The sequence below is a fragment of the Scophthalmus maximus genome, chromosome 20 (assembly GCF_022379125.1).
Source record: "Scophthalmus maximus strain ysfricsl-2021 chromosome 20, ASM2237912v1, whole genome shotgun sequence".
Classification (NCBI taxonomy): domain Eukaryota; kingdom Metazoa; phylum Chordata; class Actinopteri; order Pleuronectiformes; family Scophthalmidae; genus Scophthalmus; species Scophthalmus maximus.
In genome coordinates, this window is record NC_061534.1 from 4,320,434 (window position 1) to 4,332,250 (window position 11,817).

An 11,817-nucleotide genomic window follows, 5' to 3' on the forward strand; every position below is an offset into this window, starting at 1 on the left:
AGAGCTGATTATTTTTCAATCCTGAGAACTCCTGATAGTGTAACAGTGTGTGTGCATGGCCGCTGTGCCAGACCGGGCCCTTTCAAAGTGCAGTGGGTGCCGGCCTGGCGGGGAACCTACTCCAGTTGTAAAAGTTCTCAGCAACATACATCATTTGCTGATACTGAGTCCAAGGTTATACAGAAGTGCTTGCGTTTGTGGAAATGATTTCGCGAGGCTCCTCTGTCGGGCCGATTGGGCCAGAGCCGGCGCCACGAGCGCACCTGTGGGCTACGGGAGCCCCGTGCGGCTGTGCAGTTCATAATGAGGAGGGTACAGTGCGGGTTTTTATTGTGCTCATGTTTTCTGTGGCAGCCTAATGACGCAGAATGAAATGGAGGCTTCTGTGACCGCCATCACTGATGCTCCGCTGCCATCAAGTGGAGCTGCAGCGGGACTGCGAGCATGCAGTTGGAATACGGGCCGACGGCGTCACAGCAGTGCAATCCGTGGACACATTATGCATGTGAAGATGTGAAGACCATTTTGAGCTGAGCAGGCTATTAGGTCTAAAGTATAAGATCAGTGATACTGGAATCGCATTATCTCCGCAAGAAAAGTATGATTCTGTGAAGGTGATATCAAAGACGGCAAAATGAAGAACATTGTGGTGCGTGAATGAAATATCCAACAACAATCAGAACCAGCTGCTTTGAAGATACATTTTGTACCATCTCGTGTATTTGTGTGGAAAAACAGCTCTGCCCTTCCGTGTTTTTGAAATATCTTCCATCATCCTTCGTTTGGATTCAGGGGATGAAAGCCGTTAAAAGGCTAGTAACTTTCATGTGGATTCACCTGACCGCTCCATTTCCTCCCCAGCTGTGGAAGCACACATTTTTTTTCTTCTTTTCACTACCCACAGATGTTAGGCAAAAATGCTCCTGTAGTCTGAAAATCAGGACACATCTGAGAACGCACTCAGGTCCACGTGGACGACTACATTCACTCGGTTTCACCCCTGAAATATCTTGATCTTCTCAAGAAAGGAAAAGAAAAAAACATGTCTTGCACCTCGACACAGACCTTGAACCAGAGGAGCAGCGGGTAAATATCACCAGACAGGAACAAGGGGTTGACAAAGGTTGATCCCTGCAAGGACACAAAGCAGAACCCTGGACAGCGTCAGTCCAGCGAGAGAATGTTGCTGCTGTTTTAAAAGATCTGAAGCAGGGGTTTTCAAATGTCAGTGTCCCCGGTCTTCAATTATGTGAAGTCCACAGGAAACTAAGCGGTATGTTTGAACAAAGATTTAATCACTCAGGAAAATGTCTATATTGCCATTTCACCTTCTCTCAGACTGGTAATATATAGACAGAAAGACAAGTGTTCTACTTAATGGAAATGACTGTCGCTGTCACTGTCAACAGGATTATATATGATCGCCACAATGAAATACACCAATCACAAACAATATTAAAACCGGTAACTGGTTTTAAAATTGGTTTAATACTGTTTGTTTTTTTCATATTGTGCATGATCTGCACATTTATAGTTCGTCAAGTTAGTTAAAATAACCCTATTGATCAAAAACCTGTCACGCATATGCGCAGATCTGCGACAGCATCAAAGCCAGTTGATCTGTTTTAACGTGGCGGCCGATCGGCGCATGTTGGACGACGGGGATACGTCACTGTTTTCACTGATGAAAAGAACAAGGGTACATTATTAATCATACAGGGCATTACAATATTCCATAAGCCACATGTTGATGCTTGCAAATGATGAGACCACATGGGGATTTTCTTCCACGCATCACACATGCACATCCTCCCACAGTTTCCCCCCCGTGCACCGAGCAGCGGAGCAGGATGTGAGAGGATCACGCAAATGTACATATAATAATGCGTATTCGACCTGCGCATAGAAACTCATTAACATACGAACGTTGTCTCTGTAAAACATTGGTCTTAAAACTTCTCATGAGTACCACACGTGTCTGATATTTTATGTCATACATTCACATGCAATAAATAACTATAGTTTCTGCTTTGTGAGGTTTGGTTGGTTTTCCCCTTTCATGCTTTATACATTTTAAAGGGGGACCGTCAAACGCTGGGCTCAGGCCGTATCCGTCAGTTGATTCCCTTTGTGCCACGCTGACTTTATTTTCACATGCACATAACTTTTCCGTTGTTATCTTGCAGCTGCGAAAGCATTCTGACTTGTGTCAAAAAATATTCCATTTGGCAGGAGTTGCCTCGCGCCCGATACAGTACTTTAGGTCTCATTCAAACCCCATTTGGCAACATTTCAAAACAGCGCTCTTCGCAAATAAGGAGCTCCTGTCGGCAGTAGAATTTTTTTCTTCTTCCAGAATTTCAGACATGTTTGATTCATACAAATTGATCCCAGACAAACAGTTGCAGTGCTGTGATATGGAAGCCCCACGACGTTTTTTCTACCAACCTGCTGTTAAACCTTTATTGTTGCTCATGACGCCATACGTGATGCAATGCTTGGTATCCTACAGGTGGATGAGATTGTCTTTAACAGACACAGGCCGCCGTAGCCGACGAGGTTATGGCTGCGATTGTGCACGCAACATGAAGATAAGCAAAAAGAGCGAGGTGAGGAAAGTGCAAACAAGAAGACGCAGCTCATAAAGTGAACTAGCAGAGAAAGAAAGAAAGAGCTTGGACACCTCACACAGATGCTCATGCTTTACTCCTGCCCCAGTGACGCATCAAGCAAACAATCTATTACCTAGATGAACACCATTCCACGAGCACAGCAGCGAGCCCGCCCCTTACTGTGAGGAGGAGTTCTCCCTTGTCCTCCCACAGGAGGGTGCTCCTCGCTCATCCCTGCTGGCGGTCGGAAGTCAGCGCAAACGGTGATGGAGGTCCTGCGGGGCGCAGGGTGGTAATGGGGTTACACTGTGCAATTCGCTGCTCAACCCCCTTCAAGCTCACATCAACCTCTCTCATCATCCCCCTTAAAGAGCGGAAATCTTAATCGCCAGCAGAAATACAATTTTGGCTTTGAAGATGTTTTTCTTTTTTTCTTTTTTTTGCACCCCAAAGAAATAAAGTTTTGGCTTTGAAGATACTATTATTATAGCTACAGTGTGTGTGTGTGTGTGTGTGTGTGTGTGTGTATATATATTTATTTATTCCCCCAGAATGGACTTGACTTGAAGAAAAAGTGTCTGAGGCACTTGAGGTTTAGAATTAAAACTTCAAAAGTGTTTCAAGCAGAGTAGCCGACAAATTGGTCCGCAACAGTGTATTAAGGTACTTCCTATGTTCCTATGACTCCATGAAATAAATGAGCAAAATAAATAAATAACACGACTACGCGCGGCCATTGTAGGGCCCATCATTTACTATCCAGTAGTATGATTGACTGGTAGATATGGAACACATGTTTTCAACCAACCATCAATCATAAGTATTTATTTACGTTGGTGACATAAGTTCTGCTATGAAAAACCTTTCTATTAGTGCTGCAAAAAAAAAGAAAAAAAGGAAATCTAAATTGTTGGTTACTGTACATATAACGCACAAATCTGTCTCCTTAATATTACATTAAGCATGCGCTGCTAATCACGATGTACCAGAAAACATGTTGTCATAATTACGTAACAATTTAGTGACACCTTTGCATAGACTGGAATTCATTGTTTTTCATTAAAAGAAGAAAAAATATTGAGGTTGATGATGGCAATACTCAACTTTAACTAAATGATGCCGCAGTGGCACAACAAGTCTAGCAATATGTGAAAAAATTGTTCATTCATGTCGAGGCTCGAAAGGGCAAAGTGTGGCAATCGTTTGTCCTCGAGCATTGGCTTACGTGCACTATTCAACGCGGAGCTGGCAAGAGACAACAGATGAGCAATGAAGTCAGAAAACAGACAGAGCTACATGCACAGATGGGGGTGGTAGAGACATTCCTCCTTCTAACCCATAGTTCCATTTTCTTGTGAGACCATGATGACAGAGGCCCGGTACGTCTGCTGCCTTCAGGGCCCGTAAGGGTAAATGCCATATATGGCATTACTCAGGTAACGTTGGAGGACTTCTTGAGGTGGTAACATTGCAGTAAGATCACTGTAGTGAAAGTCTGGACCACTACATTTGTGCACCTCACTCGATTCTGTTGAGTCACCTGTATAATAGACAGAGTAAGTGGTCGGGTGTAATCACACGAAAGAGCCGTGCAAGATTGCTTATGACATAATTCGATGGTTATAGTTAAAGGTAAAAAAAACAAAAGAATGAGTTTTTTTTTGTATTATTATTCTCAAACATCTTTCAAAGCACGCAAATGGGGACCCTAATTTGTTTTGTCTCGAGCATAAACAGCTTGAACTGTTCCCTGTAGCATTAGAACAAACAGCCGCAGCTTAAGCCAACACGCACTCCTAATGTGTTATAAAGACACCAGTGGCAATTCTGCTTAAAATCCAATTTGCGCCAATAGCAATGACAATCATCATCAGAGGAAGTCTAGACAGGCAGTGCAGTAATGCACCCAGGCAGACACACTGTAAAATAGAACGGAGATTAATGATCCATGCTTGCATGACTCCGTATGAGCTCACTGAACATCTGCATGTAGCAGAAACTACGCAATTGGTGCCTCGGCTGAGGGAGAAGGAGAGAGAGTGGCTGTGAGAACCGGATTGGTGACCTTCGGCATATGGTAATGTGACAGATTATTTTTGTCTGGTGAGTCAATCAAAGTCAGACGGTGAGATAAAAATGAAGAGTCTGTGGACAACAACCTGTGGCTTGTATCTCTCATAATATGGAGGGACGAATATATTATTACAAGTAAAACAGATACAAGTACAGTACAGGTCCGAGTTTGAGGGTTCGGCATAGTATCTTGGGTGTTCCTAGGTATTCAGATGTTGTACCTGGAATCTGCCAGAGCCGGAGCTCTCAGTTTGGGGGTAACAGGTAAAATGCCCCCATTACCACAGTGACCACTTTGGACTTCACCTTCTACATATGTTCCAGTTTGTTCTTTCAGCCCCTGGTACTTATTCTCCTTCTCCTTCTTCCTGATGTCACTGGCAGCTGAGATTTGCCACCACTGGGATTTATCGCGTCTGCCCCGTTGTCAACCTTGTCCTTATTTACACCAGCAGCTGTTTGTCAGTCTGGAACTTGAAGTCCCACTGGATCTCTGCTCTGTTGTCCTCAACCGGGACACATCGGCACTCGAGTGCTTCTAATCCATACCCCGAACCACAGGGGCGCTGTCCGAGCCCGTATGGCTTTACTTACATCTCTCTTGCTAATGTTCCAAGTTGTGTAGCACGATTAGCAGTTTTCCATTCAGGAAAACTTGCCAACTACCCAAACTACGCAACGGAAATTCTGCTTAAACAAAATTACTTACTTAGGAGCTTGGAGCTAGATTGTCATTTACTGAGGCGGAAAAAGTGTCAATCTGACACCTCAGTGTCGGCCCTTCTTACATACTGCATAAGTAATGCGACTCTGGAGGAGTTATAGGTTAATATGATACGAGGCTACAGTGCAAATGTATATATTATTTAAACATAGAAAAGGGAGATGTAGAGAATGAACTTCACAGTGCAATTCTGAAACTATGTACAATTCTAAATGTCAGCATGTGTTTCATGAATCTTATCTATTACTTACCCCATCGGCAAGTGATATGTATTTTCCCAAAATATACTCTTATGCGTAAATTTAAAATGATAAATGGGTCAGAATCTGAAATTAGCTGAGCAATTGCGGGGGAAAATAAGATACTTTGAGGATGCACAGAATAGGCCATATTTATGGTATTACTGAACCTTTACCTTATGAAATGAAAAGCGGTTTGGCTGAAGTATGAAATAGCCAACCTGTATTCACTGTGGTGAAATCATGACAAACCAGTGATAAGCTATTTACTATTTGTTCATTACTTTTTAATCCATGGCCTCAAAATTCAGTAAACGGACATGGGAGCTCTTCTTTTACTTTTGGGTATATTTTTGCTATGACATAATCCACAATCAGGTATATTTAAGTATTTAATTTGCATATAACATATAATGGTTCATCCCTTAGAAACTAGAGAGCTGTGGAGTATGTGTTGCAGTTTTCTAATCTTTTAAACAGTTTAAGGAGCACAGCAATTTTTTTTCAGACTTGTCTAAATAAGCAATTCAATCATGTCCCGTTCATACACCGCCTGCTCTCAGGCGGTGTATGAATTGACACACATAGCAACCTGCTTTCTGTAATGCCATTGTTATTTATGTTGACATCATCAGGAGTGACATGGACTTGGCATGTCCCCCCGCCAGATATACCAGATAAACAAATAAACCATAGACTGTGACGGAGAACATGTTTGACTGTTGAGGAAGTTAGGTGTAAAGCATTACTCATTTGCTCATTTGTCCTGACCTCACCCACATAAAGCATACCAGTCCATCAGCTTCCCCAGGTAATGATAGTGTACATAGCCTTATAATGTCTCTGACTTGAAATGGAAAAAAAAAATGATGTTCTTTAAGCATGTTAGGAAAGGCAGCAGAGACTGATTATATATTTTATTTTAGTCAATCAGTTTGTGTTGTTTTGGTCATTTTAACATACTATACTATCATTTTAACATACTATACTAGAATCTAGGCAATCTACTACCAACAGCATGGTGGATTATAATTAAATAGGGTTACGTGTTCATATAGAATATAGAATTGTTGTCTTAAAGTAATTTATTAAAACGTACCTTTCCAGATTAAAACTGAAAAGACTGTAAACCTGATGGTTCCTCCAGCTTCGGGTTAAAAACTGCAAATGCAAAATCTAATTTGGTGCAGCCCAACGTGAATTAACACATTTCTGTAACTATAGCCCTTCGGCGGCGCCTGAGATTCTTTAGGTCTGTCAGCCAACTGCTAAGCATTATTTAACATTAATTTGCAATGCACTGGAATATTTTTGTAACAATTCCTGAGCGGGGCGTCATCATGTTCACTCCCAAACTGATCAACCCAGTAGCCCAGAAACATGTGTTTATCTTTTTCCATAAATCTATTCCTTGCTAACGCAAGAATATACAGAATATTAAAATAAACCCAGAGGCCTGTTTACACTGTAATTTGTTAGCATTCATTATACAGACTTTATCATGCTAATGATGTAAAGTGCTGCATGTTTGCTTCATGTTTTCCTACTATTTTGTTCATCTGCTTCGAGAAATGTGATTTGAAATGTTTAAAAAAAAAAGAAGCACTCATAGCTTCTTTGCAGAGCATTATGAGAAGATATGTCTGTTTATAATGAAGCTAATGCTAATTGAACCTAGTTTAGCTAAGCACAAAGACTGGAGACAGGGGGAAACAGCCAGCCTGTGGCTAACCAAATCCGCCTAACAACGTCTCTAAGTCTTTACAAAACATGTATTTGTAAGAATTAAGCCGACACGCTAATTAGTGAGAGGCAGACTGATGCCGTCACACAGTGCCATGCTGGCTGTTTCGGGGTGTTTCCACACACCAGTCTCTCGGCTAAACTAAGCCAACATCTGTGGTAGTTTCATATGTAGAAGAGCGTGCAAACAGTGTCGAGAGTGTTGCTGATCATCTCCAAACAGCCTGCTTGGCAAGAGAGCAACTTGGTCTCTGCCAAAATGTCAAACTATTTTGTTCTACCACGCTACAATTTCTCTGAGTCAGGTTTATTTTTCGCAGGTGTGTTAAGCAGTTTCTTTTGTATCCAAAAAAAAAGTCTTGTTCAGTCTTGTTGTTCTGGCAAAGCCGGATATCGAATTAAGATTTCAAAAAATGTTGTCAGTGAAAACAAACCAAAACATTTTGCAATATCCCCAAGGTATTTATTCAACAAGCTGGTACAGTGTGACCTAAATCTTTATTGACCCTATTTACCTTTTTCAAATATCAATCTACTGCTTTAACTTAACCACGGACAAAAAAAATATTCTCTCCCTCAGCTACATCAACGCTTAGTGTCGGTTGACTTTGCAATTTTCTCTTGAGGTCCATCCCTCTCCTAATCTCAAAACGAGAGCACCAGTGCCTGCCAGCCTGATTTACACAATTTAAATTGTAAAGAGGACAGGGAGAAGAGGAACTTCACCATTACAACACATTTAATGAACAAAATGTAAATGGATTTAGAGTTTAAATTGGTATTGTGCTCGCAGCCTCCGTTTCACTGGCACTGGGTTGAAAGAGAAGCCGGCTTTTCCTTTTTCTCAATTAAGAAGCCCACATAGGTCTGCATGTTTTACGTGATTCTTTAGTCCTGGGTTATGCCATGAACTGTAAATACTGTGAGTCTGATTGTTGGTAAATGAAACAAAGGGAGGGATAGGAATTTAAAGCATTTAATTTCACTTTTGTTATGAAATGTGAATTATAGAAAACATGCAGCAGCACAATTCCAAGAAAGGAAAACTTACTTGGCATGCAACAGATCTCCAGGGGGCAGGGCAGAGCGAGCTTCGCTTCATTGGTTAAGCTCCTGTGAAAAGGTGTTGTCACCGAGGGTTCAGCCTCATTCCCAAGCTCCACGCTCCTCTAGAGCAGAGAGAGAGACTGGGATCAACGCTTTCTTATTCTCTGATTTGATGAAACACAGTCTGTAAGTATACATATATATATATCTTTTACCTTCAGCATTGTTTCCCAGAACAGTTTGCTCATTTTTCATGTAGACAGGTCATTTTTGGACTCATCCTTGTTCGATTGACTGAGAAGTTTTATGTATTTATTGCCTCTCTGTTGTCTGCCTACAGACTACTCTGAATCAGCGGCAGTCCTCTAGCAGAGACAGCAGACTTACAGCGTGTGATCTACTGTCTGGAAATGAATTACACAAGGTAAGTTGCTGCGCTCTCTTTTTAATTGTGCCTGGGATAATTCCATTGACATTGACGTCTCACGCATTGGAACAAGTCTTAAAAAGCAGAATTTGAAATATGCAATACAATTTCTTTAACCCCATCACTGCTTCCTCTTCAGAGTTCTCCATGCCTTTCGTAATCACCCCCACACTGCTGTGATGCCAGTTGACCTCGCCATGTGTCTGAGCCTCAGCCGGCGCCAGCCTCTTAATCAGCTGCTGTCAGCGCCTCCTCCGAAACCCGCGCAGCGTTATTGGCAGCCGACTGACTATCTGCCAAAGACCAGCCTGCACTCCCCACATCACTCCTCTGCGCCTTCGTCCTCGTGGCTGGCCGGCTCCTCCGCTGTGCCCTCGGAGCCTCGGAGCTGTTTCCGCAGGGACGGCGGCAGTGCGGGCAAAAAACGCGTGGTGTTCGCAGATGCTAAGGGACTGGCGCTCACTGCTGTGCGCCTATTCATCTCCGAGCCCTCGTCTCCAACCTCTCCTCTGGTGATGAAGCCCTCGCTGGCCAAGCTGCAAGGCCTGGCCTCAGGCAAACTGCCGCGCCACAAGTTTCGCCTGGGCTTCCCTCAGCCGACGCAGGACTTTAAAGCCTTCCTTGCACGTCTGAGAGAGTCGCGTGTGCAGTTGGAAAGCTGCCACATTTCAGAGCAGTCCCTGAGTGGCAAAGTGTGCGTCTCCCACGACAGTATAGAGAAGGCCGTGCACATAAAGGTGACCTTTGACTCTTGGCGGAGCCATCACGACATCCCTTGCACGTTCCTGCAGCAGCAGCGCTGTTGGGGCTCTGACATGGGTGTCTTCACCTTTGACTTAAGCTTACCACAGAACACAGATCCAAAGGAGCGAATCGAGTTCTGTGTGTACTTCAGGCCGGGACCTGGGGCGACGCCGCACTGGGACGACAACAGAGGGCAGAACTATACGCTGTGCGTGGACAAAGGCCCATCGGATGCTAACCAAGGCGACGCCAACCAAGGTTACCCCGCACTGACCCAACACCGGCCTACGTCGTGGCCTTCACGCACGCAGAACTCCGTCGAGCTGCAGTATCTTCCAAAGGGGTTTATCAAGCAGAGACCGAGCGGAGTGGAAAACTCTGTGTTCAGCAAAGTAGAGACCAGTGGAATCAGCCCATATGTTTCCAACAGAGGCTATGAGGATGTTTAAATAATTTTAATATATGATGTAAATATATTTAAAAGAGACGGTTGAAGGAACTTTCTCAAATGTCAGTGTCAGATGGTCAATGTCTACTGTTGAAAGAAAAGAAAAAGCTCACGCTCCTGAGCAGAACGACCCTGTTGAAATGTGAATAACACAAAGGTCATTAATGTTTTCATTAAATTGTTGTTGTTTTTTTTAAAGAAGCTTTTCCTCCTCTTTTTCATTACATCTCATGTCCATTCACAAATGCAGCTCAACATGTACCGCGCAATAACAACGCATATTTTGCACATCCAAGCATGTCACATAAACCCGGACTAAGTCCCTCGAGGGAAAGTGAAAACTTGACACCTTTATTTGTCGGGGAGAAAACACATGTCCGCACACAAAGCCATTATTTTCCCAAACCCTTTGTACCTGCACAGCCACCAAACCCACAACCTCCAAGCGCAATGAATGAACGACAATTGTCCCTGACGTACTTTCGCACAGACAACTATTCTCTTGGCTCGGGCTCAGCTTTCCCCCGTGTGTGTGCGTGTGTCTCTTCGGGTGGTACAGCGTGTCACGCATACCCGACAGAGTCAGTCAACAAGCTGAGAGATCTTCTGGGGCAGACCAGCCAACCAACCACCACACACACAGTTTGCACGGGAGACGCCGTTTAGACACTCCCCCCTAACCTGCTGTGAAAAGTAGAACATGTCGACGGTTGCTCCTGTACGCCGAGTGCGATACGCGATTTCTTGTGGCAAGCGGGACGTAACCATGGCAGCCACGGGGCCGGCGTGTTCTCTGGATAGCGCTTGGGCTTGTGTTCACGTGCAAGGGTGGAGTCATGATTAGACACTCGGGCAGCCACAGTGAGAAAGTCTCTCTCTCTTTTCTTTGCTTCTCTTGTTCCACTCCCTCTGACTCACCCTCTCTTTTTAGACTCGTTTCTTTGTCCCTCACCTTTCTCTCGGGTTGGTGTCCTCCCAGAAATAACGCTTCTCGACTTAACCGCCACAGCTCAGTCAGTGTGAAGGTTGCACAGTGCTGGGTTGGTGTCAACTGTTATATTCTTATCCCCGACCTTGCATCCAGTGAATGATGATCCCCGAGCAGGTTACATATCGTCAAACTGACAAAAAAGTGTATTTTTTGCAACTTGAAACCAATCGCTGTAGTTATTCCAGTGTCAGTAAATATCCTTATGTTAAGTTTGTGTTGCAGTTTCTTCCAGGGATAAGGCACACGTCATTGAAAAGTTTGTGGCAATTCAGTTCATTCCAATTAGATTGTGTGTGATTACTGGGTTTTCTCAAGCCCAAGTTTGGACTTTTTCTGGCGCCATCTGGTGGTAAAGTTGGAAACCGCATCCAACGGAGCGACCGACAGGGGACGATTCAATTCCCGTTTTTTTTTCCGGCAGCCCGGGAAATTCAACGCTACTGCGACGTATTCTGGACTTCGTATTCTTTTGTGCAACAACCGTATTCAACACGCCATAACTCACACTGAGGTCGGGTCCACCTCATGTAACTATATTTGACTCATTCAAAGTTGACGAGAAAAACATTGGTTCTTTGTTGCACGCGATTTATACATACATGAACACATAGTAATGGACAATATGTTAAATTTCTGTGAATAAGTTCTTCTAAATATTACACACTGTAGCTTTAACAATAGCAAGCCAGCTCAGAGATTAGCTTTGAAGAGACAGAGTCAGAAAATTTTAAAAAAAAACGGTTACTGTCATGAAACTGGAGTCATTGGT

The 11,817-nt window shown here is 43.5% G+C and overlaps 1 protein-coding gene across 1 annotated transcript; it reads left to right on the plus strand.

The window, feature by feature from the left end:
• Window positions 1-8,473: 8,473 nt before the first annotated feature.
• ppp1r3c2a (protein phosphatase 1 regulatory subunit 3C2, duplicate a) lies at window positions 8,474-10,258 on the plus strand. Its single transcript, XM_035608861.2, is given in 4 exon segments — window positions 8,474-8,624; window positions 8,779-8,862; window positions 9,005-9,938; window positions 9,940-10,258. Coding segments are annotated over 3 exon segments (1,014 nt in total). The 5' UTR covers window positions 8,474-8,624; window positions 8,779-8,848; the 3' UTR covers window positions 10,006-10,258.
• Window positions 10,259-11,817: the final 1,559 nt, after the last annotated feature.